This window comes from Oryzias latipes, chromosome 9 (genome assembly GCF_002234675.1).
Source record: "Oryzias latipes chromosome 9, ASM223467v1".
NCBI classification, from domain to species: domain Eukaryota; kingdom Metazoa; phylum Chordata; class Actinopteri; order Beloniformes; family Adrianichthyidae; genus Oryzias; species Oryzias latipes.
In genome coordinates this window covers 30,204,301-30,232,107 of record NC_019867.2, presented here as the reverse complement: position 1 = coordinate 30,232,107, position 27,807 = coordinate 30,204,301, and the positions used below count along the sequence as shown (strand labels likewise).

The 27,807-nt window shown below is 43.3% G+C and overlaps 1 protein-coding gene and 1 long non-coding RNA gene across 2 annotated transcripts; one reads left to right on the top strand and one right to left on the bottom strand.

The window, feature by feature from the left end:
* On the bottom strand, positions 1–27,619 carry npr3 (natriuretic peptide receptor 3). Its single transcript, NM_001104713.1, is given in 8 exon segments — positions 1–654; positions 2,708–2,792; positions 2,887–3,004; positions 3,074–3,168; positions 6,121–6,256; positions 6,407–6,582; positions 8,744–8,866; positions 26,872–27,619. Coding segments are annotated over 8 exon segments (1,443 nt in total). The 5' UTR covers positions 27,530–27,619; the 3' UTR covers positions 1–602.
* On the top strand, positions 21,249–26,423 carry LOC110015667. The gene is made up of 3 exons (XR_002290920.2): positions 21,249–23,278; positions 25,294–25,577; positions 25,650–26,423. It is a non-coding gene; the product is annotated as an uncharacterized LOC110015667 (long non-coding RNA).
* Positions 27,620–27,807: the final 188 nt, after the last annotated feature.

Here is a 27,807-nt window from a genome sequence, read left to right as displayed (position 1 = left end):
AGTCATTAACACCAGAGTTATTATTAAAAGTACACAAACATATGCTCCAATAAATACATTTTGTACATTTAGAATTGGATTTATTGCTTCTTCTGTCTCCTTTTTATTTCCCTTTTTTCCTGTCATTTATTGCTATCCATCCAATCCACTTCAGATGGGAGGGGGGGCAGTTTACTGGGTCAGCGAGGTGATACAGCTGGAACAAACACGTACAATCCTGCAGGAGAGTCCAGACAGCTCACAATGAGGCCTGAGGATGGATGGATCTCCGTCATCCTGATGGAGGCGTGGTCTTCTTGGCTGTCTTCTTCATCAGTCTCTCTGACTTTCAGTGTCTGTGCTGAGAGGCTGAAGTTGAAGCTCATGTTGGTTTGGAAACGTGGGTGGTTTCAGGAACTTCAGTTTAACCCAGAAAAGCAGGAAAGTGAAAACATCCCAGGCAAGTGAGACGTCAGATCGTTCATGTCCTTCACAGCCAGCCGTGCTGGAGCTCCAGACTCAGTGGGCCGACTGTACACGACAAAGACCCATGGGGCTGCTGCAGTCTTTGGTCGCAGCGAAACCTTACAGGCTGGAGTCTGTCACTGAGGCATCAAGAACGCTCAAGCTCTTTGCCAAGCGTGCGCCGCTAAATGATAGTCCTGCAGCTTTTTCCTGCAACAGAGAAGGGCATGTCAAATGTTTTTGTCTTTGCACACTCTGACACCATTCGCAGGCAGACGGAGGAGCAACAGCCTTGATTTTCCTTGTTTAATGAACCTGACTCAAGCTGGCTTCTCACTTTGTAACAGACAACGCTGGATTTCATAAACAGACAACGCGGGGTTTCACCTGACCACAATTTGGAGGTGAATTTCTAGTGATCTTTTGCCGCTCTGCAGAAATTATGTCCTAGAAAACAACCCAGGTTTTTTACCCCTTTAAAAATCAAACAAAAAAACAGCATAATCTCAGTTAAAAGACCACCGGGAAAGTTTTTACAGTAGAGCAAAAGAGGATCGGAAAGGGACAAACAATCGTATTCGTCATAACCTTTAAAAAAGGAAAGATTTGGTTTTAAATTTCAGGTATAAAACAAAAGGCAGTGGTTGTTAAATCTGTTGGCACATTGGATGTTGACAAAAGTTCCATGTTATATTTTTTTCACACATTTTCCCAGTTTCACAGAAATACAACCGTCTATCTTTGAAGTAATTCTGGGAAAACCTGTCCTAAGCTGGTTTAAGATGAGATAGGATAAGATATGCCTTTATTGTCCCTGTGATATTGAATGAAATTACATTCAATTTCAGTTAAATGAATTAATCTGACTGTTTCCAGTTAGTTTAAGTAAATGATGAGTCTTTCTCACACCAGAGTGGATTGTGCTGAACCACAGAACTCAAGGCTTAGTTCAATCATTTTAGTCCTTACGTTAGCATCCAATTAAACATGTTTTTATTGATTCCTTTTAATCCTTTAGTTATTCATTTTTTCCCTATGTATTTTTGCACACCTTGGAGGCGTGATTACGATAATGGACATTATCACTGCTTATGCCATGCTCACTTACAAAGGATATGAATATAAAATCCATTAATAGAACTTTAATCTTGCTCATTTTTAGTATTTAACTCACAAGAAGCAAACAATTTTTTAAGGCTCTGTGATGCGTTGTCATGGTAACAACTGCAGGACCTGCAGCTCGTTCTACTGCAGCTGTTGTATGTTGGGGTACTAGCCAGCGGCGGAAAGTGGTATAAGGGCCGTGTTCAGTCATGTAGACTATCATTTTAGAGGGAAAGTTTACCTCATGCTGCTTTTTTCTTATCCAAACGGTGAAGCAAAAAAATTTCCAAAGTAGTTTCCTACATCGCTTTGACTGAAGAAACATCCTCCATTAATTCTGGTAATTCAATAAGCAATAAGTGAAGCGAGACAGAAATAAAGACAGCAACTTGTTTAACCCTTGTGCTATCCTAGGCACGTTAACATTGGGAGTTGGGTCATCTAGACCCACTAGACAGTGCTCTGAAGCTTTTTTTCTTCAATGATTTGTGATCTTCACTGGTGTCCATGGATTACATGAAATCTTTCCACCTTTATCCACCTTTGTCATGGTAGGGAGAACACGTCAATGTAAGGGCGGGGGGGGGGGGGTCATCTAAGATAGCACAAGGGTTAAAACGAAAGCCAACATTGCTGTTGATGGTAGAATTTGATTGACATCCCGGTAAGTCCGTCATAGAGACATTTGAAGGAGAGAGGGCGACCCGTCCAGGATGTCCCCCAGCTTTGCCAACGAGTGGCCAGGATTGGCTCCGGCAGCCCAGTGACCCCAAAAGGGACAAATCGGAGTTCCAAGATGAATGAATGAAGATCTTTTCCACTGTTTTGCTGCTACGATTAACTTTGGAACATCGTAGTTCCAGATGTGTTTTCGATGTTCCATTTACCAACTGCTGTTTTGGTCAGAGAAGTAACGTGGAACAGTCAGGCTATGTGACCGGAACTTCTCTCTAGGTGTCCATTATGAATGTTTAATGAACACCCCGCAGCCAATCAGAATTGAGAATTCACCCAGACAATGTTATGAAGAAATAATAAAATGACCTGATTGTACATTCAGGATGTTTCTGTCTAAATTACTTGCTTTACATATTTGGGACTGACTTGGCGGTTGTGTTTAGTTTGAACGATGGAACTGCTGGATTCATCATGATTTCACCTGAAAAAGTTGAAGGCAACGAGCATCCCCGCCCCCAGAACAGCACCAACTATGACTCCGGTCAAAGCCGACACTCCAAGTCCACCTGTGAGGGACAGAGGAACCAGGACAGCATGTGCTCTGTTATTTTTAGTCCAGGTTCCAGTCTCTGCTTTAATCTGACAGTTAGAACCATTTACATGACTTTTCCGGCGGCAGAGGGCTCGCTTCATGTCGTTCTTTCAGGGTGAAGTGCTCAGCTCTGAAGGACGGCAGCAGCTCCAGAGTTCTGTTCACGCCAAAGTAGTTGGCGACCACCTGAAAATCAGAGCAGCTCCTCAGCACATGTTTTGGTTAGGAAGGATGCTGACGCCAAAGCTGGTTTACCTCAAAGGTTCCTGTTTCCACGTCGGTCATGGCCATCACAGAGAAATCGCCGTTTCTGTCACCATTGGTGTCAATGGATATCTGACCCGCAATTCCTGCATCAAACACAACAGCTTCCTGCGTTATCGGTCACATGCTTTGTATGCTCTGCTGCAGCATTTTCAGCAGAACACATAGACATTTTTGTGTTGTGCATTGACTTTTTAAATATAAAAAAGTAGATCTGATAATGTAATGCAATGAAAATGGTGTTTTTGACATGTTTCCTGTCATTTTTCTGATGATGGAGGACAGAGAGACAGACAGACAGATAGACAGATAGACAGACAGACAGACGGACGGACGGACGGACGGACGGACGGACGGACGGACGGACAGACAGACAGACAGACAGACAGACAGACAGATAGATAGATAGATAGATAGATAGATAGATAGATAGATAGATAGATAGATAGATAGATAGATAGATAGATAGATAGATAGATAGATAGATAGATAGATAGATAGACATTGAGTTGTTACAGCAGCCAAACAGGAACTATGACAGTTACAGAAACAAATTGCAAGAGTAAGAATAAAAATAGCAGTAAAACTAGTAGGAAAGTACACGTCATAACTAAATAAGTAAATACAGCAGCAGTTTTAGCATTCCTATACCTTGTTATTGTACAGTCTAACTGCCTTTGGGACAAAGGACCTCCTGTAGCATTCCTTTTTCCGCTGAGGGTGCAGCAGTCTGCCTCACCGTCTCACACAGAGGGTTAGAGGGGTTGTTCCGGATGGCTGACAGCATGGTCAGCATCCTCCTCTCACCCTCAGAGTCCACTGAGTCCAGGGGACAGCCCAGGACAGAGCTAACCCTCTTGACCAGCTTGTCCAGTTTCTTCTTGTCCCTGTCTATTATCCCACCAGTCCAGCAGACCACTGCATAGAAAGTTGCTGATGCAACCACAGTTTTATAAAAGGTCCTGAGCAGTGACCTACACACACCAAAGGACCTGTGTCTCCTCAGGAGAGGGAGGCGCCTCTGACCCTTTTTGTGTAGGACCCTTGTGTTGACTGACTAGTCCAGTTTCTTATTCATGTGAACACCCATGCAGGTACCTGTACACATCCACCCTCTCAGTGTCCAGTCCCTGGACGACCACTGGTGGAGAATAAGAGGCCTTTTTTCGACAGTCCACCACCATCTCCTTAGTTTCGTTGGCATTGATAAATATACACAGAAAATTAACATCTAAACTGTGCTTTCAAGTATTTCTTTATTCAATTGTGATAAATCAGGAGTAAAGGGAACAAATGCAATTTTACAAAGGTTGTGGTTGTTATGGAAAAACTTCAGTCAGCGCGCCACAAGCTCCCTGCTCTGCACCTTTCTGATGCATCCACCTGCAGACAAACGGATCCATGAACGTCTTTGTTTTCCTATTCTGAGCTGGAATCTGGATCTAAACTGCACGACTGGATAGCTCCAAATTTGATCGCCATTTTTCTGCACTGCTAATGTTGGTTTGGGGTTGTGAGGGGTTGTAAGGTAGCAGGAACCAGTGTAAACAAAGGAATGACGGGAAATGAGTGCAGGCTTACCGCCAGCAAACAGTCCCGCCCACAGAGGTGATTTTATTATGAATTCTTGCAGAAACTATGATCTAGAAAACGACACAGGTATTTTGAGTTTGTCTGAAAACAGCATAACCATAGTTAAAAGACCACTGTCTACTTTGAAAATAGATCAAAAGATGATCAGAGCCAGACTTTACTAATTACTGAACTCCTCAGAGCTGTTTTGGAACATCACTTTATGACACTTCCTGTTTGCACTGAATGGCACTGGATGACTGTCATCACCTACATGTCAATGACAGCGTGAAATTTGACTGGACCAAAGCAAAGAAATTTAATTACAGTCAGAGGAAACATCAGTGGTTAAATATGAGCTTTGTAATGATTTTACAACTGTCATCAAAGCCATGAAAATTTGGGTTAAAGGGCCTATATCATGCAAAATCCTTTTTTAAGTGTATTAGTATGTTAGTTCCTTACAAAAAAACAACAAGTCCCATAGCGGCGTGTCACATTGTGACATCACCAAGTGAGAACCAGCCCCTTGTAGGAAGAGTCTGTGCTGCCAGCTCCGCCCCCAGGCTAACAGACACACCCACTTTCTCAGTGGAGCTAGCATTTTATTTTATATGAATGTGCACATCCATCTGTGCAAAAGTTCAGATGTTTGTTTTTGTGGGCGAAAAGCAGACAAGCTGCAGAGGTCGACTCTAGGTTGACGTCATAATATAGGCGGCACCCACACAAAGCAAAAGGCGGGGCCTCAGAGATGAAGTCGTCTTACTTCTGAGTAGGAATAAGAGCTGAGAAAGTCAGTAATATTTCATTAATTAAAAATCATTCTTCAGTGTGCCAGAGGTAATATCTTGTCATATACATGCATATCTGAAAGGCTTAGAAAAAAAAAGCATGATACAAGCGCTTTATAGTCAAAGAAGAGAGATGGAGACTCTTTCAGCTTGTGCCGATTGCTGGAATTAGTTGGTCAACCGTTCCTACACTATACAATGTCACTGTGGGGGGCAGATAATACCACAGGGGGAATAACTGAATGAGAAGCAGCTCACTGGCATTTTGTTGAAACTAGTGGACCGATGTCTGAGTGTGTGAACATTGGGGTGGGAAAAAGAAAACAGAAGAGTGCTCCCCCCCCAAAAATAAAGATAGCTTATTCACTCCACCCATGGAAGTTGATGTTTGTTTAGTGCCTTTAAGCTGAATGTGATCTGCTGACATCGTAACGCACTTTAAATAAGACAAGCAGCTCTTCACATCAAGGTTGATGAAATCAATGTAAAAGTTGTAAAGGACTTTGTAAAACTGTTTTCTTCCATCATTAGAAAAATGGCTCAAGAACAAGGTCAAAACACCAAAAACACTTGGAGTGGGTCAAATGTTTGTTGAGACACTTGTACCATGCCAACTGCTTAGCTCAGCGCATACCGGCTGCAAAGTTGGAGCCTGCTGGGTTCTGGTCTTACCTTCAATGGTTCTGTTCCACATGCGTGACGTCACCTCTGTCCCGTTCTTCTTGCTGTAGCCGTGTTTCATGGCCTCGTGTAAGGCAATGGCGTACAGCAGCATGGCATCGTGGAACCCCTCCACAAACATGTTGACCTGCAACAGACAGACTCGGCTGTCACCTTCTTCAAAGTTTTAGGTTAAAGAGTAACATGCATACAAACATCCAGTACATGGAACCATACTTCAAAAGTGATGGATGCATAAATAGATCTATAGATCTGTTATGTGGGCGGAGCTACGTACACTTCCACAGTCTTTGCAGTCGTAGATGCCCTCCTTCTCTGCAGAACTCTTCATCTCCAAGGAGAAGTTTTCAAACTCCGGTTTGACCGTCCTCAGCAGCGTGATGGTGTTCAGAGAAGCGTAGGCTTGCTTTGCCTCACTGTCATGCTCATCATCTCTTCTCCACGAACCATCGCCTGGAACCATGATTTTGCAACGAAAATGTGAGTCCATCCAAATTATTTTGATTCAATGTGTCAGAAATTCAAAGGTCCACATAGAGGAAGAGTACAAAGCTTAAAGTTTACAATACGTTTTTGTTTATTAGTTCTCAGTGGATGTGAGTTCTAGGTTTTCTGTCAGTCATTTTCAGACCATCGATATTTTTGCTCTCGTCACCCAGTAGGGATGCAGAATCAATGAATGAGTTCTGACAGCTCCTAATGACCAAAGCCTGAAAGAGCCGAGAGACAGCCAGCTGTCTGACGGAAGAACCCCAGCATCAGCACCAGAAGCAGACGTCCTGTCCTTCCAGGTAAACAACAGCTATCTGGAACCTCCAGCTTCCTCTTGTTCTTTTGCAACTGTTAACTCCGCATGTCCGCCACAGTTGAAGTGTCAAAGTGGTGTAAATGTCAGGACTCTTGCTTCAGGCTTTGGCTTTCACAGCTCTATTCCGCTATAGTAAAGAACTGAAAGGGACACCGCTCATACATCACAACCAAAACTGAGTCTGCGATTAGTCAAAGCTTGACCTGGTTTGACTTTCAAGGTGCGTTCAGTGTCTGCTTATTTTGTATGTAGAGCCCGAAAACAGTCTTAGAAGGGTTAGGGTGAATGCAAGAGTTTTGAATGAAGAAGCCTTAAACGCGCATCTACGCATGTTTACATAGACTTTTCCTTCAGTGTGGCTGGAAATGGGGATGGAAACACTTTAAAGGGACTATGGAATCTGTTCGTGACCCATCCTGAAGAAAGAACGTCATGTAAAGCCCCAAACTTTAGACAGAGCTGAACCATAAATTCCCAGGATAAGATGCTGAAGTCAGCTGTGTAAAGGTTCTATGCATGGTCCAGCTGGAACAGAACAAGAACCGTTGTACTGCTGGCGATGCAAACACTTCTAAACTAACACGCAGAGTCTTCTGCCTCCAAACGTAACTCTGCTAAACAAAGTCAAATATAGAAGAAAAAGTGTTGTTACCCCCCAGTTAAAGAAAAATCCAGAAAGATCAGAGGGCTTACAACTAAAAGTCAATCTGCAGATGAGCTCTTGGATGTGGCTTGAAGAAGAGGATGTGCTCCATAATTTCAAAATCCTGTCTGAGGAGCAGGTCTCTCCACAAAATAATGACACAAAATACAAAAAATAGAAACAACAGGGAATGGCAAAGTGTCCTGAAATACTCTGTCTGTCTGAAAACCGTCTGTGGAGGAAACACGTCGTCCGGAAAAGACGAGCTTCAAATGTCAGGCAGAGGATGAAGATTGTTCTTAAGGACTGAGCATTCATACCTGCTGACGTCTGCAGAAGCCTCCCTACACCTACAGAAACTACTGCAGTAATACACATTACGTCGTGTCACACAGTCACTATGTACACTTGACACTTTTTCTATGTATGACATTTTGGTCTTTCGTGGTCCATGCATGACAGACGTAATTCATAAGTGTTTCTTGCGTTCGTCATTTGTCGTCGAGGGTTTCGTTGGATTGGGTCTGTTGTTGGATTGGGTTTTGTGCTGTTCAAAAATTTTAATTGGTTCAGGATTATGTAGTTTATGCGTATTTTACGTAGTTTATACACAAATATTATGTAAACCTTACGCAACTGTGCGTAATTTTTGCAAGATAAAAATTGTTGGTTTTCCATGACCATTCCACGTATTTCTAACAGACTTTTAACACATGAACCAGCAATCTTGTATGTCACCAAATGAATGCACACATTTTGGGTCAGATTTAGGTTTCACAGTGATTCACATGTTCTTTACGCTGTATATTCTTAATTCTTCTATGGTTTTGGTTCATTCATGATACACCTGTGAAAATTCACGTGAAAAGCACAAATTTTCTCTCCTTTACCTCGTATATTCACATACAACCAATTTACACATACAACCAATTTTCATTCGACACAGTGACTGTGTGACACGGTCTTCTCAAAGGTTTTCCAACATAAACACAAGCTAAGGGTTACGGTATTTTGGTCTGGATAGTTCACTTTTTAAAATAATTTTGTTGAACATTTCAAAAACGTCTGATTGTCAGTAAACTTTCATTCATCATCATTTTTCATCAACAGAAAGAAAACCAAATCCTTTTGTTCTTGTCCGTACATTTCTGGAGAATACTTACCATAACTGGAAGCGTTGAAAAGTTCAATGCTAAAAAAGATCTTCCTGCCCCTGGTCAGCTGGTGTCTGTGTGCGGCCAGCATGATGCCTCGGATTCGCTCTGCTCCCATGCACATGATCACCACTGCGGAGGAGAGCATCAGTCATCAGCTGGAGGCCACACTCGCAGACACGTGAGCAAACAACGCCGAAACACTCACAGCCGAGACTACAGGAAAACACAACCGGAGATTTCAAGGGTTACGTTGCACCTCACAAGAAACATAGCTGTTCAAGAAAAAATAAAAAACAAATGTTGGAAAGGAGATTTAAAGCACAGCTGAAACGGCTACGAATGTCAAGAGGAAACCTTTAGAACACTGAGGTGGAAGAACCGTGCATGTTCTTGTATTCTTGTATGTGAGGCATTTTGAGGGTTAGGGTTAGGTTTGACTTAAACTGCCTAAAACTGATCAACATCGACTGAATTCCACCAAAATCAAACGTTCAGCTTTACCGTCAACATCAGCACTTTGTTCTGGATAGATTTAGTCTCCAGAATTCCTCTTTGTCTCCGCAAGCCCATTAGGGCAAAGTGCATTTGCAGCCCTGACCCTCTCCGTGTTTGAAAATTGGGATGGATGGATGGATGGATGGATGAATGGATGCATGGATGGATGGATGGATGGATGGATGCATGGATGGATGGATGGATGCATGGATGGATGGATGGATGGATGGATAGGATTCAGGACTGAGATGACATTAGGAGGTTAGCTGTCCTTCATGGAGGGGTTTGGTCTCACAGTGATTTAAAAACCTGCAGAAACTTCTTGTTGAATCAGTTATCGAGCAACTTTAAATCGAACAAACAAAACAAAACGAGAAAAGTTTGAAAGTTCTTGACTTTGAACAAAGGTGTTTTCTAGTTCCTGTAATAAGTTCAGCCTCGGCTGGCCTCTTGTTTCATTTGGCTATTCTGACCTCGAGTCACGCAGTGATGGGGAAGCAATCGACACAAAAAACTATCTATCTTTATAGTGTGTTCCAAAATTTCTAATCATTTCTTTATTCTAATCATGGTGTATCAGGAACAGACGAACAGAAGCGTTTTGTTAAGTAGGAGCTACAATCGGCAGACCACAAGCTCCCCGCTCCGCTCCATTCTCATGCACCCACCTGCAGACCCATAGATCCATGAACATCTTTGTTTTCCTCGTCTGACCTGTAATCTGGGTCCAAACTGTACGGCTGATAGCTTCAATAATTTTGTTGCACCGGTGATGTTAGCTTGGGATTGTGAGGAGTTGTAGGCTAAACAGAGAGCTGTCAGCTACGGGTGACAATAAAGAGGGGCGGGGTTGCTCTGCACCAACAGTCCCACTCTTAACTCAGAAGTGATTTTCTGATAAACTCCCGCTGCTCTGCAGAAACTATGTCCAAGAAAACGACTCTGAATTTTTGATTTTGTCTAAAATCGGCATAGTCGCAATTAAAAGAAAACTGGGAACGCTTTGACAATACATCAAAAGATGATCGAAGTGGGGTTTTAAAGACAGCCAGAAGTCCAAGAGTTTGAGGGTAAAACTGTCCTAATGGAGGAAAATGTCTCATTTGGGATTTCTATGGTGTCCATCGTACTCAGAGCGTGTGACAAATGCAGAATCTCTGGGAGATTGAAAGGTCCTCATGAAAAGCAGGACCCGCGTCACACCAAACGAGGAAGAATGAACCAGACTTTCATTGTTTCTGGGTTTCAGTTTCCGGTCCCTGTCGCTCTTACCGACTCTGGCTTTGCAGATTCTCTCCCCATCCTTTTCCACAATCCCATAATCGCATGCAAGACAAAACAAAATCCAGACTGACATGGACAAACACAAATGATTTTTGCTTCAATTCAATTCAGTTTTGTTTATATAGCCCAATATTATAACAATAGTCGTCTCAGTGGGCTTCATACAGGTAATTGTATGATAAACATGAATCATAAAGAACATAAAGTCATAGAATTCAATAGATTTTGGCTAAACTAAACTAAACAGACTAATCTAAACTGTGCATTCCTGTCTTTAGACCCTCCTTCTTGTTAAGGGAAAACTCTTAAAAAAAAACCATAATAAACCTCAGGGGTGTCCACATGAAGGAGGGATCCTCCCCAAGGATGGACAGGCGATGTACCAGAACTCATAGAGAGTAATTCGCTTATCTAACGCTACAACTGCATGTTTGAATAGTCCAGCAGATGGGCTTCATCCAGATGGAGTGGGGGGACGGCTGGGGGCGCGAGACGAGCCTGAGGTAAGGATCCACAACCTGTTTGGTTTGTTGTAGCTCTTGACTTAAGGGAACTGGTGAATTAGTGCCTCCTAAACTGAACTAAGTCATATTGGAGGAACTCGGTAGGAATTTCAACACACTTGCAATAAAAAAATTGCCAGCACTGGGCTGTTTGTTGGATCTCAGTTGTGTTTTGTCATCCTCTGTTCTCAGGTTTTGAGTTTTTCCTCCTGTAACAACCTCATTTATTTACTAAGTATCCACAGCTGTCTTCATTAAAGTCAATCCTCAGCAGTATATTTAACGTTGGAATTCCCTCACTACTTAGTGCACTATATAGGGCGTTCGCCATCTTTTTGGGGTGTCTGAATCCACAATTCCAAAATCCAGAACCCTGAAAATTTCCAATAACTTTCTGCCAAAAAAACAAGTATGCATCAAGGATCACTAGATTGCCAAATATAGACCACAATGCACTTGGTCTGAACAATTTTCATGTGAAAAAAACGTGTGTACATTTATTTTTATGAATCATTGAAGTTTTCCTCATCAGACCACAGAAGTTCATATTTTTAGGTTTTTACTCTAAACGGGTGACGTCATATTTAGTGTTTATCCCTTGTGCTATCCTAAAGGCACTTTAACATTGGGAGTTGGGTCATCTAGACCCACTAGACAGTGCTCTGAACCTTTTTTCTTCAATGATTTGTGATCTTCACTGGTGTCCATGGATTACATGAAATCTTTCCACCTTTATCCACCTTTGTCATGGCAGGGAGAACACGTCAATGGAAGGGGGGGGGGGGTCATCTAAGATAGCACAAGGGATAAAAATAAACTAAAAGTGGTGAAATGCATTTAAATCCAGGGCTCTGGACAGTCTTTCACAGGAATTCTTACAACGCTTTCGTGTCAGATGTTCACTTCAGTCTGATCAGGTCATCTGCTGCTTTGTTTCTCGGTTGTTTCCACTTGAGTGACTTTATTTAAATTTCCCGTCCCGAGCCTGATCTCCTGCATTTTTGGCCCTGACTCTTGGTAAAACCCACCAACCACACATCAGGGCAGATGTTCTTAAGGATTGGGGCAGCGTGTGATGGAGGTGATACATGGAATCACCTCAAGCGGTAAGGTTTTAGAAGACCGACCTCCAGAGGGAGGTTCGATTCCTGCTCCACCTGGCTATCTGGACTTCTCACCGAACCTGATGTTGGGCCTTGGTGGTTTTGTGAGCACGCTGTACACATTTTTGGGAGGGTGGGAGAAGGTTTTGTGAAGGCAGGAAAATAGGATTTACCATTCCTGTAGACACACAAACACATCTTTGCACAGAAAAGAAAAAGACAGGATTGTGGTCTATGGACAGATGCTGGGCTTTAAGCTGTCAAATATCTCCCTGAATTATATATTTCTTGAACAGAAGCCGCAGTGAGACACTCAGCATTCCTGAGAGAAAGCTGAGGTGAGAACTGTCATTGCAGCACACAACGTTCTTCAGTCAAAGCCACACACATGCATACTGGACCGATGCTCTCTGGGCTCACTCTCAAGAAGTGAGGCCAGAGATCACCCACAGTGAAAATGAAATCTAGAGCGGAACCTTTCAGCCCACCTCAACATTGTCCCAAAAAAGGGCGATTGGGCGTGAACATCTCTTTTTTGGCTGACCTACCGCCCACTCATTGGTCCAGCTGCCTGTCAATTAAAATGATGCATCTACAAATTTTCACTCTAAGTTAAAAAACAACCAATCAGCTGCTTTCATCCCCCTCCCACACACACATACACATTGCCATAGATGTTATTTTTGACAGTAGGCTGTAAATGAGCTTTTTTTACGTTAGATAACAGTTCAACATGGGAGTCTGTGTGAAACTGAATCCTTTTTGAAACCTGCCTCTTCACGTCTTTTGCACTTTAAACTTTAAAATCAGGGGATCGGAAGAGCCCGAAGAGCTCTGGCATCTTTGAAATGTGGCATTTCCAGAAAACCACAGAATATACATGCACCTCTACGGGGGTTGACCTGTACGGATCCTGCAGATTTTTGGGTTGTCCAGGCCCATGGAGGGTTGTAGAGAGGTGTGTCTTGCTTGAGGCTTGAGCGGCTATATGTCACAAGAACAGGTTCCAATGGCAGCAGGTTTATTAACCCAGCTAAAAGTCCACAAGGCTAAATCAGGGTCAGGCAGGCAGGGGTCAATAGCGAACAAGAGAACATTAGAGGGGAAACAGGGTAGTCAGGATCCAGGCCAGATTCAGGGCAAGCGGCAGGCAAACGGAGTCAGAGACAAAACGGGGTCAGGAAACACCAGATCAGGTCCTAAATTAACGCTCGGTAATAGAATGGCAAAAACAATCCTTAACTATGAGTGAGGCTCAGTGCAGTGCTTAAGTGTACATTGAGTGAATGCACATAAGAGTACGGCATCCAGGAACTGTGCGCCGGGGTTGCTGGAAGATGTAGTGTGTTTATCCCTTGTGCTATCTTAGTTGACCCCCCCCCCCCCCTTCCATTGACGTGTTCTCCCTACCATGACAAAGGTGGATAAAGGTGGAAAGATTTCATGTAATCCATGGACACCAGTGAAGATCACAAATCATTGAAGAAAAAAGGTTCAGAGCACTGTCTAGTGGGTCTAGATGACCCAACTCCCAACGTTAACGTGCCTAGGATAGAACAAGGGTTAAAACTCTGGAGATGGCTCCCGTCGATGACCAGAGGCCGAAGACAGAGCTCTGACTTCTGACACTATCTGTGTGCCCCCGTATAGGTTTGCCCATTTTTCCTCCTGTATCCACCCGTGACCAGGGTAGTTGAGACGCACCCCCCCCCCCACACACACACACACTGCCACAGAAAGTACTCATTCTGTTCTAATGCAGGAGATAAGGACACTTCATGCAGGGTTCTGTTCACAAATCAAACATCTGACTTTCATTCGCTGTCTGTAGTCTGACTCTTAGCAGCATCCAGACCGAAGAGCGCCTCCGGCGGAGACTGGTTTGAGTCTAATCTTTAGAGACACGCGTTTGTTCAGGGACTGGAAAACATCCCAAAAGGAGCGGAATGGAAACGCCAGGAGAATTCTGACAAATGAACATCTGAGATCACAGGACAGAAGGATCTTCCAGCTTCATGCTGTCAGCCTGGAGGAACACTCCTCTCACTGGTTCTGCTTGGGACTGGGGTCGCTATAGCTGCTTCAAACATGCTCCGAAGGCAGGAGAGCAGGGAAGTTCAGAACCATTTTGGACCTGCAGTTCCATGAGCTGATGAGGAGGCCTGAGGCTTCTGAGAACTGCTGCTCCTTAAACACGTGTCTTAGATCCCGCTGGGCCTCACGGTTTCTCCTCTTTGGTGTCTTTTGGTTTCAGCTTCCTCCACAGCCGCAAGCATGTCTGATGTGATGACTCATCACAGGTGTACTGCTGAGTCAGCACAGAAATCATTTCTAAATACCAAAATCCTGAATGACAAAGACATCAAAGATGAAACTAATGAAAGTATACATTTTTTTAAATGCTGATTTTCTTTCATTTTACCTCACAAGGGAAGAAGAAATGACAACCTGTGCTTAAGCGGTGACTGCAATCCTTTCTAGAACTACTACTAAAAATAATGAATTATAATATATTATAATTCATTGATACTATAGTATCAATGAATTATAATATATTATAATTCATTGATACTATAGTATCAATAATAATGAGGAAGCAGAGGTCGGGAATGTTGGCTGCAGCGTTTGCCCGGCATCCCTGTGATGTAACAAAACCAAACAAGGCAGCATTTAAAGTGGGGGCTTCTGTTTGCAGGTCTCCCTGGAACATTCCTCACAGCTCTGTCACCTCTACGCCCCCCAGAGAACTCCCCCGGGTCAGAGGGACAAACTTGGGCTCAGTCCTGCAGCACTGTAGCCGCCTTTAATTGCAGCGATCTGCACACACTGCTGGCTGTGTGCTGGGGGAGCCGCTCGGCGGGGCAGAACTCGCAGCCAGTGGCTTTCAGAAAGTCTGGGTTTTCCTTTCTGCTGCTGGTGGTGGTGGTGGTGGTGGTGGTGGTGGTGGTGGGGGGGGGGGTCCAAAGTAATGGGGGGAGGCACCCTTGGTGACCAGTTCAGAGTGGGAGCTGCTGCAAACGGGTTCACGGACTGACCAAGAGAATTAACTCTGCAGACTTTCACCAAAACTTTGAAATAAGTCCCTGCTGAGTCTCCTGCTGTGAGGGAGGGGGGCTCTGCTTCAGGATCGGCTCGCTGAAGCCTCCTGCTCCTTCCTTCCGTGGTTTGTGTTTTTGTTCTGCATGTGCTCCCGTGCAAACACTGAAACCTTCTCCCACGTTTGTTTGCATGTTTAGCTCCTGGACTGATCCGCTTCTTATTAGGGCAAATTTTAACGTCTGTTCTATTGTTAGTGTTGTCTCAAAAAAAAGGATAAAAAACGGTCTGATTGTAGTAGAGGTTGAAGGAAAACACAGCGTTGCTTTGATATAGATGAACAAGAGAATAAAATTCTCTAAAGTTTCTATTATTTTAAAGACTTAACTATAGCTTCATCTGTTTTCAAAGTGTTCCCAGTTGTCTTTTATTCATAATTTTACTGTTTCTAGCCAAAATCAAAAAAACTTTTTGTAGGACATAGTCTCTACTATATAGTCTCGCTATGAAGCATGTTTTTGGACAGTGGGAGGAAGCCCCAGAGAAAACCCACAAATGCACGGGGAGAACATGCAAACCCCACACAGAAAGGCCCCCCATTGATGTTCTGTTTCAGGTCCCCAAGCTGGGACTTGAACCGGGGGGCCTTCTTGCTGTGAGGCAACCAATGCACCACCGTGCAGCCCGCGCAACAATTTAAATAAAGAAATATTCAGAAGTGCAGTTTGAAGCGTAATTTTTATGTGTGTCCTCTATCATTAGACAAATGTCACTAGAACATAGTAAAAGACACCAAAACACAATTTTTCTTTTGACTTTAAAAGGCCAGTATTTAACCCTGAACTGAAAGAATAATCTCCTTTGCAGTCAGAGTTTTGTAAAGTGAATCTGTGTACATCTGCAGCTTAGATGAGCTGACACACAGACAACCCCGTAAAGGAACTAACAAATACTTCTGTCACATAGCGGACCCTTTCAAAGAAGGATAATATTGGGAAAATATCACAGTTTTGAGTGAAGATCCAGTTTTGGGCGTCTATCTTTCTGCTTACTCATGAACAGTCATCTTCCTTAAAACCAAACTTCCAAACATCCTCTTGACTCTGAAGCACGTTGGTGGCAGCATCATACTGTGGGGGAGATTTGATGTCATGGTGGGCGGGTCTCACAGACTCACACCTCCAGGTTAGCAGAAAGTCCAGAGAAGGAGGGGTAGTCTTCATCGGACACTGCAGCAGCCCCATATGAGCGTAGCGTGCCTCGTGCTGGAGTTTGATCTCCGTCTCTGAGTGATTGACAGCTGTGATGAACGCAGAAAGCATTGCTCCTGAACTTCAGAGGCTGCTGTGCATCAAATTAGGTTTGCAGAGCGGCTGCTCTGCCACTAAATGCTGCTGTTTTGTATTATGGTGTTTATTCAACAGGCCTTTCATGTGTAACACGATTATACCTGCAGAGCCTCGGGCGTGTGTTGGGTCAGAGCGTCCTCGGCGGTGCCTGCTGTTGGCTGTGAGCGTGCTCAGTGGAGCCCATGTGTGTCCATCTCCATCCTTGGAGAGCTTCTCAAATTGACATGGAGGCCCTGAGAACAGCTCGCATGCCTCGACGCCCCTCAACCTGACACCTTCTGCATTCCTCCTCTTGGCCGGAGGATCCTCTCATGCGTGCTAACATCCATTTCCAAATCCAGCACCACATTCTTTTCCACTGGTAACATCTTTCTTTTGTCTTTTCCTCTGCGTGCTGGAACACTTTCTTCTGTCTTCAGGATGTTGATGGCATCCACATTTGTTTTGGGGTTACCTCATCTTGGTCTGCTTTCAGACTCCTTCTAGGTGTTTTTGTGGCCACTTTGACTCTTCTGTTCTGTGTTCCAGTTTTTGGTTGTTCCTTTTAAAAAAAATAAAAATTAAGAAAAGGTCTGATGAGGGGCTAAATTTCTTATTCAAGGTGGCAAAATTCACACTCAAACTATTCCACTGGTATAGTGGTGCCCAGGTCAAGCTCTGGGCGGCCGTGGTGCAGCGGTAGGGCGGTCGACCCATGATCATAATATTGCAGGTTCGATTCCCGCCTTGCATGCCCATGTGTCAAAGTGCCCTTGGGCAAGACACTGAACCCCACCTTGCCTCTGGTGGGGGGTTGGCACCAGTGTTCGGCAGCAGAGCCGCCACCAGTGTGTGAATGGGACTGTGACTATAAAGCGCTTTGGGCCTCCATAAGAAGGTAAAAAGGGCTATATAAGTATACGCCATTTACCATTTAGATCCTGTGAGTCTAAACCTGGGGATCCTCTAAAGCACATGTGTCAAACTTAAGGCCCGGGGGCCAAATGTGGCCCGCGAGAACATAAAGGTTTTTAATTTCTAAAAATTAAAAATTGGTGTGTATTTATTTATATATAGGGGAAATCAAACTTGAAATATCCGATTGGGCAACTATACATTAGGACTTAAACACTGTCCATATAACCTAACCTGACAGAATAGAATTTTAAAGGATTTATGCTAGAGTAAACAAATGTTTTCCATGCAACTGTCACTTCAAAAAAGTTATAATAAATAAATAACGAGTTATGAAACATTAAGAAGTAGTTGCATTTATTTTTCATTAAATTTAGTTACATGTATAAGTTATATCTAGCCCTTTGAGGACAGACACTATGCTGATGTGGCCCTCGGTGAAAATGAGTTTGACACCCCTGATCTAAAGCAAAGAAAACATCAAACACAGAGAGCAGATCAACAGTCAATCACACTACTCTAATGACTTGTGGGGATTAAGTATTCAAGACTGACAACAAAAACACATTGTTTGTTTTGTAATGCTTAGATATCCCTTGTGCTATCCTATGGGGTCAATATGACCACTGACATGTTCTCCCTACCATGACAAAGGTGGATAAAGGTGGAAAGATTTCATTTAATCCACGGACACCAGTGAAGATCACAAATCATTGAAGAAAAAAGGTTCAGAGCACTGTCTAGTGGGTCTAGATGACCCCACTCCCAATGTTAAAGTGCCTAGTACAAGGGTTAAGGTGGCCTTACGAGCCTTGAGGGAACTGCAAGACACACCTTTAAGATGCAGTCTCTCCCCTCTACGGCCCTCCACAGACCCAAGCAACCCAAAAACCCATGGCACCTGAATGAGTCAAACCCCACTCAGGTGCCTGTGACCGAGGCTTTCATTTACCTCCTTAGGTTAATCCTTTCCAGGGCCAATTCGTTGGTCTTTACCTGCCCGTTAAAATTCACTACATGTTATATCAATTATGTTTCTGTCTTCTACCATCTGTTCACATCACTGATCCGGTTTCTGTCCCAGAACACATTCCAAGGGAAGTCCGAGCACCGGAAAAGTATTCATCTCAAGCTCTGAGTGTTCTGACATGCTTTTATGTGTATCTCTGTAAGACCTAAACTATTTAGAATTAATGTTTGGATTATCTTTTTAAACCGTTGGTCACCACTGAACTATGGGGTGGATATGAGCTGTCTGCGGGCGGAAAATGGGTAAATCTGTGCGGGGCAGGAACTTTTAAGATCTTAAACAACCCAGTGACTCCTAAAGATGGAAATGTTCATTTTCAACAGTTTTTTTCTTCTGTTGGTTCTCTTCACGGTCATTCTGCGGGTGACAGGTTGTAGTTAAATCTGCTCACTGAGCACGGGTCTCGTTAGTGCTGTTCAAGTGACAGGTGTGACATGCCTGACTGTTAGAAAAGCAGATATTAGACATAGTGTAGTTTCTGTGGGCATCCTATTGGCACTTTCATCTTGTGAAAAGCACTTGTGGAGTAAGGAGCCAGTATTTGCACCTAACTAATGACTAAAGGGTAGGATATGGGAACCATATGACAGCATCACCCATCCGTCATAAGTGCGTTTTCATTGTCCTTACAAATACTGATCCCCTTACCACACATGACAATGGTTCCAATTTTCTCAACGTCCCTTAAGGTGGCCGCGCCACCCAAAGGGGACCTACACCTGCATTCTCTCCTCGGACAACCTCAAAACTCACAGCAGCCACACGGGCGACTGTGACTAAGGCTTAGCATTGCCTCCCTGCATGGTTGAAGACCAGCTTCTGTCTAATTTTTTTTTTACACTTCTTGCAGGTTCTTTTAGTTAAGTCCTTAAAGTCTTAGAATTTTTCTCATGGATTGCATCTTTTGGTTATGTTTTGCAGACACAGTAAGTTGTTTGTCTTATAAAATATTCAAAATGAGTTTGAACACTTGAACACAAATGAGTAGAGATACAACATATAGTTCAGTTCAGGCTGAAGTTTCAAACATCACTGTCAGACAGATCCATGCCTGCAACAGTTCTATAAAGAGTCTCCAAACAGCTTCAAAGTAGTTCTTTTTTTCTTTTTACCAAAAATGTTCTACGTTCCATCGGTAGTACAGTTAACATTTTTTGATTTGATTTGAAATGGTTTATTTCAAGCAATCAAATAGGAGTAATACACACAAAAGCAATATAATCATCAGTTATACATTCATACAGTAACTAATCAAACTTAGGATAATTAGACATAATTAATAAAAATTGCTTGAAAGGGAGTGGAAAGAAGCGAACTTATATAATCCCACCCCGTTATACTATAACCATTTTATTACATGATTTATCAATATCCGGTTCCTAGGTTTTATCAGACAGAATTAATAATCATAAGGTATCAATAAAGCAGATGCCAAAGATGAAATTACTTAAGTACTACGTCAAAAATAACTTTAGAAATCAACATGGCAAATGCAGCATCTGAAATATATGCAAATTATGTTACTTTTAAAAGTCATTCATATGCTTTAAAACATAATACTATATCAGTAAAATAGACACAACACTGTTTCAGGAATTTTCATAGCAAAATTTCATCAAGTATCAAAAGTTAAAAACATGTGCAAAATTATGCTACATTAGGAAAGATTTTTGAATCAATTTATCAATTTTAGGAGCTAGTGAAGTACTATCATCAAAAGTCAATCAATTTAACAATTTTCAATAAGTGATTAATCATTTGTTTTACTTTTTTAATTTTTTTTTTCTTTTTTTTTTTATAATAAGGTAATGCTTTAAGGAAAAAAATTTAAAAGGGTCCACAATCTGTCGATTGTCCAAGGTTGGTATTTCTTCTTTTACTGATAACAGCTGATCTTCTGGGTTCAAAACAGTTAATAGTTCTCTTCGATATTATGTCTGCAGACATTAGATTCAGGTCCATATCCTTCTTCAGCTGATATCAGCTGCGGTGAAAGTTGAGGTCAAATTGTCTGCAGGTCAGAACTCTCTGCTGTTATTCAGGTGACGTCAGACTTATGGAGAAAGTGAAGATTCCAGGTGTCATATTTCTTGAAATTATTTGGCTCTTTGATTTATTACTCCACGTTGATTCAGACGACCGTGATCAAACACTTCTCAAAGTCCTTCATGGTGTTCACAACCATAACCTTGGCTCGGTCCTCTGGACCGAGCGGTTTGACATAAATCCTGCAGCCTTTAACCCAAGTGTTCTCAATCTGCTTACGCTTCCTGAGAAGCCGTGCATGTTTTGAGATTTCAGCATTCCTTCTTGTCAGATGGTCGTTCAGATAAGCAGCCGAACCTTTCAGGTTTTTGCGTTGATTCATCAGAGCTAGCTTGTGTTTGTGATTCACAAACCTGATGAGGATCGCTGGTTTATCCGTCTCCTTTCTCCTGGGGAGCAGGTGGCAGGTCTCGATGGTATTGAGATCCAGGGAAATCCCTTTAGATGTGAGAAATGAATGTATTTGCTGCTCCAGCGACGCGTCGATCTCCGTATTAGCACTGCTAGCTACGCTAGCGCTAGCATTAGCAGTGCTAGCTCCTGCTGAATTCAGCTTCGCTCGAGGCTTGATTGGTACTCCAGTGAGAATGACATTATTCATCCTTACTTGCTGTTCCACATCGTCCAGTCTTTTCTCCAGAATCTCGACCCGGTTTTCTCCCTGCTCGTTTTGAGCCCGAAATCTTCGGAACTCTTCCATCATCTCCCAGAGTGGCGTTAGTTTAGCCGACACTTGATCCATAAAACTTTTCAGCGTTTCTTGAATAATGTCAAGAGATTTTTTGAGCTCTTCATATTCCTGGGGTTTCTTCGGGGGCATGGTCAGCTCTCTTTTTGGAGAAAATCAACTTCTTAAGTAATTTGAAGATAGTATCCGCAGAGAGCCGCGACCACGCGTCCTGCCTTAACCCCGGAACCGGAAGTTAACATCAGTTAAGTCCATTGTTTTAGTGTTGGTCCTGTGCAGTTTTTCCAGGTAATTGCTATTGACCTTTTAGCCTGCAATAAACACATGTCTATAAGTGATTTTTCTGTTCTAGTATATCTATTATTTTTGGCATAGATTGCCAAAATAAAAAAGACTGGTTCCAGTGTTATTTCTGTTGAGATAATTTGTTTGATAGTTTCTCTGATTACAGACCAGAACTGTCTTATTATTCTACAGTCCCATATAAAGTGAAAAAGTGTTCCCTTTTCCTCATTGCATTTTGAGCAAGTATCTGGAATGTTGACATTGAATTTATTTAATTTAATAGGCGTAATGTAAACTCACATCAACCACTTAGACTGTAAAAGCCTCAATCTTGAGTTAATTGTTTGTTTTTGTGCCTTTGTGCAGGCTACTCGCCATTCTTCTACTGATATGTCTGTTCCTAGGTCTTTTCTCCATGCATCAAGTTTTATATTTGCATTTTCTTTTGAGTTTGTAAGTAACAAATTATAGAATTCGGAAATAGCTCCTCTCCTACTGTCTTTGGTAACCAGTTCTTCAAGACTTTTGTGGTTTTAAAAGAGATTTTTTGTTGTGTTTTTAATAAAGTTTCTTAATTGTAGGTATTTGTAAAATTGTTTTCTGTTAATGTATTATCTTGATTGTAGCATTTAGAAAGACATCATGTCTGAGGCTCTTACTGGATACAGATCTTGAATTTTTTCCAAACCATTCATTGCCCATTGTTTGAACACTGCACCAAACGGCATTATGGAAATGCGTTAGCTGGAGCGGGTGCTGGTGTGTAGCACAGAAGAGAACCTACAAAAAATTAAAGAGACTTAAGAAAATAGAAAGTCAGTTCTAGTCAGCTTTAACTACCATGACAGGCTCCATATCCCTCCCAAGGGTACGCCAGTCTGGATAAGGGTCTAAATAATCTCTGGTGATCCAATCACATCTACAGGAGCAGAAAGGGCGCACTCTCTCTATTGTAACGTTTCCTCGTGAACACAAAGCCTCTAGTCCTTTGTGTGTTTGTTAACCCCTTTAACAGTTCCCTACCTCATGTGTGATAATTAACACTGAGTGAGTTATGTTGTTTAACTTGCTTGCACTCATCCTGATTTAATTGCATTTTGCATTGAAGACAAACTGAATGGAATGAGCGTAACGTTCTGTTAGTTTAGCAACAAAGTCCTTGATCATCGTGGTTTTATCAAGTGGATCAGGTTTTTGTGGATGGGAAGGTTGGACTTTCTACTCAAGCTGTTCCTAAAACTACTTCAGATTTTATTCAAATTATATTGGATCGTTTTCTTAAACAATCAAGGAGACATTATTTGTGTTATCCCTTGTCCAGTATGTTCTTATATCACTGAAACAGGTTTAAAACACCATGTTCTAAAGATTACACCCAGAGGAACCTCACATGAAAACAGACGTGGTTAACAGTAGCAGATGCCTGCTCTTATTGTGTGGTTTCTGGTGCAGAATCTAAGGTTTGATTCTCCCTTTGCCCGAGTTTCAAAGTGTCCTTTGGCAGGACCCTGATCCCTTCATTACATTCATGTACAGCCATTGCTGTAAAGGGTTTCAAGCTTGAAGGAGGTGGAAATGGGCTTTTAAAGTAGATGTCTTCTATTGCAGAAGCATCTCAATCGAACTCTTTCAACCTGCATTAAGCCAGGGAACGGCAGCACCAAGCTGAGAGGAAACGAAGGGAGGAGACTGCTCTTCCTCAGGAAACAGCTTTCCTTCAGAGCGGGAGACTCCTGCAGGATGTCTTATCTGCACCGAGGCGCTGATGCAGCCTGGGCACCGGTGAGGAGTGAAGCCTGACAGCCTGAAAGCTCTGGACGGGGCTGAGGTGTGTGGTTATTGTTTCTGCTTTCATGATGATGATATGAATCTCCCACTTTGGACAGGGGGGGAGCAGAAAGCAGCAGATGGACCGACACAGGTGGAAACACTGAAAAACTAGAGATTTGTTTTCCAACAGCAGAATTTCTGTGAATTGAAAAAGCAGCATCAGTGACGTGAGAAACAAGATGGAAAGTTCCAAAACTCTCCTCTAGAACTGAGATTTCTCAGAGGTTTTCCCTCAGCCAGAGGAGCAGCAGCCTGACGCTCAGACTGCAAACCGTCCCTTCTGCGGGTGTCAACTGAGAATAAAACTGACGTTTCATGCTTCGGTCTTGAGATAGAAGCTCCAGAGCAGCTTTGATGAATTATTAGGACTTTCAGCTTCACTGAGATGCTGGTTCTTCTGATTTTGGCTTCTGACTAGAAAATTCCACATTTATCAGAGGTCTCAAACAGAGGCTGGTGTGCGTACATGTTTGTGTGTGAGTCTGTGTGTCTGTGTTTGCATGTATGCGTGTGTGCTTGTGTGTGTCTATATGTGTACTGGTGTTCTTCAGCTGTAAGAACATCATTTTGTATAGACGGTCACAGCACAGGGACCTCAAACAATACAGGGACAAAACAATCGCGTTTGCATGTGGGTGTGCATTGGGGTGTGCGCCTATGTGTGTGTGGGTGTGTGTGTGTTTGTGTGTGTGTGAACTGGTGTCTGACAGCTGTGAGAACATAGTTTTGTATACACAGTCACAGCACGGGGACCTCAAACAGTACGGGGACAAAAAATGTGTGTTTGAACACATTTGTACGTGGGTGTGCATTGGTGTGTGTCTATGCATGTGTGCAGTAAGTTGGCGCTTCATTAGTACTCAAACTGAATCTGAAAGGTTCAGGTTTGAAACGTTCTGAGGAGGAAGAGGAAGAGGAGGAGGAGGAGGAGGAGGAGGAGGAGGAGGAGGTCTACAAAAAAGGAGAGTTTGATGCAAAACATGAAAAAGATCAGAAAGGCAGAACGACTGAAACACACTTGCAGCTCCATCAAGAACAGATCAGCTGATGGTTGGCTGAGTGAAATTGAAAAATCTTTCTGGAAACAGCGGAAAATTCTCATCAAAAGAACAAAACAAGAAACAGATTTCTTAGAAAGAGATATTTGAAGGCTGGCTGATCCACTTTAGTGAGGATGGAGGGGGAGGTGAGGTGGGAGGGTAAAATAATGATTAAAGCACGTGAAGAGCAAAGATCAACAATTCAAAATAAAACAGAATAAAAGAATAAAGAAAAACCAAACAACTTAGATCAAGAAAACAGAAAAATAAGTAAAAGAGGTGAAAAATAAACAAATAGAACAAACAACAGAAAAGACAAAATATTTGAAAAACCAAGAATGAAAAAAAGCAAAAGAAATAAAGTGAAGAAATAATAAAAAATAAATTTGTATACTAAAAGAATACATAAGAACAAACGAGAGGTTAATTTTTTCTAATTATTTCAAAGAAATCGAATATAAATTGGATAAAGAGATTAAAAAGAATGACGCAGAAAACAAAAATTCAACATGAAAACTAAGAAATAAAAACGTATTAGAATAATTGAAAATATATGTGATACTAAAAATACGATGAAAAAAATAAAAAGGTGTAAAAGTAGTACATTAATAATGTACAAAAGACCCCCAGAAAAATAATAAATAAAGTAAATAAAGTATTAAGAAAAGAACAAGGAAAGAGAAAAATATGAAAAGAAACTCCGTCTTCAGTCGGACACCATCTAACATTTTCATCGGTGCGTTTGGAGGCTGCAGAGTCTGGTTTCCACACATTAACCAGATCTGACTGATATCTGTGTCTTGTGAGGGGACTCTGGATGGACTAATCTGGTCTGTTTGAGCCGACAAGACTAGAAACAGTCCGGGGGGGGGGGGGGGGGGGGTGTTCAGGACTGCATCAAATAATGTCTGATTGGACCTAAATGCGCCTTCAGTCCTAAAAGACACCTAAAAGACAGATCCTCTCATTCCAGCTGCTGCGTTCAGTCACCTGGACTGCACCTGTCCGACAGGTGAGGGGGGCCGACACAGCAGAGGACAAAGGAAGCGACAGTAGCTGGAAACAAAGACAACATGTGACCACGTCCTCTTCTGGGAGACCTCCAAATCAAGATCCCAGGCTCGGGGAGTCAGGGAAGGACAGACTTTGAAAGGATCGAGGATCTGAGGTTGATGCTGAAGCTAAGCTCCTGATGGGAATGGAGATACTTCTAGAGCTCTTCCTCTGACCACTTCACACTCCTGTTTTCCTCCTTTGGTCAGTGCTGAATGTGCAGATCAGAGTGTTCTTCGTCGTTTTGAAGTCCTCACTGACTGATTTCTATCTCAGGACAGACATGAGGCCCCCCAAGCTCCCTGAGTGTTTCTGGTGTGAGAGCAGAAGCTGAAGCTGCTGCAAACACGCGTGTCGGCGGGCTCTCGCAAGGTAAATGTTAGAGTCACCTGAGGAGACTCGTTCCCCACGAGTCCATCCTCTGTTGCCCTCCATCAGCTCAGATGGACCTGTACTTCAAAGCTCAAAAACATCAGAACCATAACATTAATTCAGCCTACTTTGTGATGACAGCAGCCGCTAATCACTGACCCACAGCGCCCACTGCAGGCCAGATGGAGTAAAGACATCTCTATTTGCATGTAATGCTCATTCTGATCATTAAAATGTGACTCCAATCATCCTGACTTCTTTGTTTCTTTGCTCTTCATCTTTTCCTCTTATATACCCCCCTCCATCTAGATCTTTATGAACTGCCCCTTCTCAGTGATTTGGATTTTTTAATTCATTTATAAATTTAATTTATTTATAAATTTAATGTATAAATTTACTTATAATTTACTTACTATTATCCCAATACATCCTATTGTTTATTGCCCTTTTGGGTTTAATTTTTATTTGTATAACTACAGCAATATTTGTTTCTAACTTGCGATGTGATGATTAAAAGGGATTGATGGTTTAGGAGAGATATTTTGGGGATTCACTGTTAAAGCTTAAATGTCAGTTTGTTTTGTTTGTATAGGAACTGGAGTGGGCAGGATCACACAGTGTATTGTTTTCTGTTTGTTTTATTACCAGAATAAAGGGAGGCTTCTCTCCAAGAGGTAACACTGTCATACCATATATTAACCAGCACAACCGGTTACACTCAGATCAGCGAGGAGGCTGAAAAGAATCTGCTTCATGCAGAGGACTGATGAAAGTCCTTCAGAGAGTTTGGAGAAGTGGAGGTGTGGAGCTCTGCCGAGGAAGATAGGAGTCTGGAGGAGAGAAGAAAACTGAGACCACCGAGAACAGAAATGTCTCATCTGTGGATTCTGGTTGGATTCCAGCTCAGGTTCCTGTCTGACTGACAGACTGAGCATGAAATGATGGAGTGTGTGTGTGTGTGTGTGGTCCCTCCACAGGACACGGTTTCTCCCTCAGCATCTGATGGTGAACTTTGTAAAAACCTTTCTTTTTTAAACACCAACACCTGTGCCACTGAAGCTGCTCAAATGGGTGGAGGTGGGACGCGTCAGGGAGTGAGGATGGGGGTGAGTAGGGGGCACGGTACCTTCAGAGTCGTTCATGCTGTGGATGATCTCGTCCACGTGAAGGGGATCCCCCTCCAGGACGGGGTACTGACTGACGGGGTAGTCGGACATCAGGTGGTAGACCCCCTCCAGAGTGAAGTAGCAGTTCCGCTCCTGCTTGTCCTCCTCGTACAGCAGCAGCGCGCTCCTCCAGCCGAAGCGCTCGAACAGCGCGCTGAAGGTCTCTGCCATCTTCACGTAGTGCGGGGCGATGCGGGTCAGCTGCGAGAACTCGGAGTTCTTGTTCCCGAAGCCGGCCGCCAGCGCACCTGCCGAAATCATCGGGATGTCCCAGTGGGACGCCAGCCGCGCCACCCCCGCCGCCTCGTACTCGCGCACGGGACCGAGAATCAAGTCCGGCTTCCGCGCGCAGGACCGGTCCACCAGCGCGAACAGGGCTTCGTTCGGAGAGTCGGAGCTCTGGAAGTGAAGGTTGAAGTGAAAGCCCGAGAAGTTGCCCTCCCCCGCCTGCAGCCTCCGCTGCGCGTAACGGAGGGCTGGAGCCACTCTGGCGGAGGAGAAGAGAAAGGAGTTGTTCTGTGGCAGGAACACCAGAACATCGATGTCCTCCGTTCTGCCGGACAGAACCGGGTCCAAGAGTGTCAGCAGGAGCGCGCACAGCCGCGTGCAGATCGGCATGGTGTCGGGGGAGTCTCTTCTCCTCAAGTTGGAGCGCAGCTCTGGAAGTGGAAAAAGGCTCCGCGAGTTTGATTCTGCGCACAGACCTGCTGCACGAGCGGATCCAGGCTGCAGAGTGCGCAGCCCGCACGCGCGCTCAGCCTGGAGTTTGAAGCATCTTTCAGGCTCGCTCCTGCGTCATCGAAGACCCCCACCCACCCACACACCCCCAGTCTTAAAGCTACACCGCCGCGAGCGCACAATGAGTTACTTCAGCGCGGCGCGTGGCTCAGGCGCGA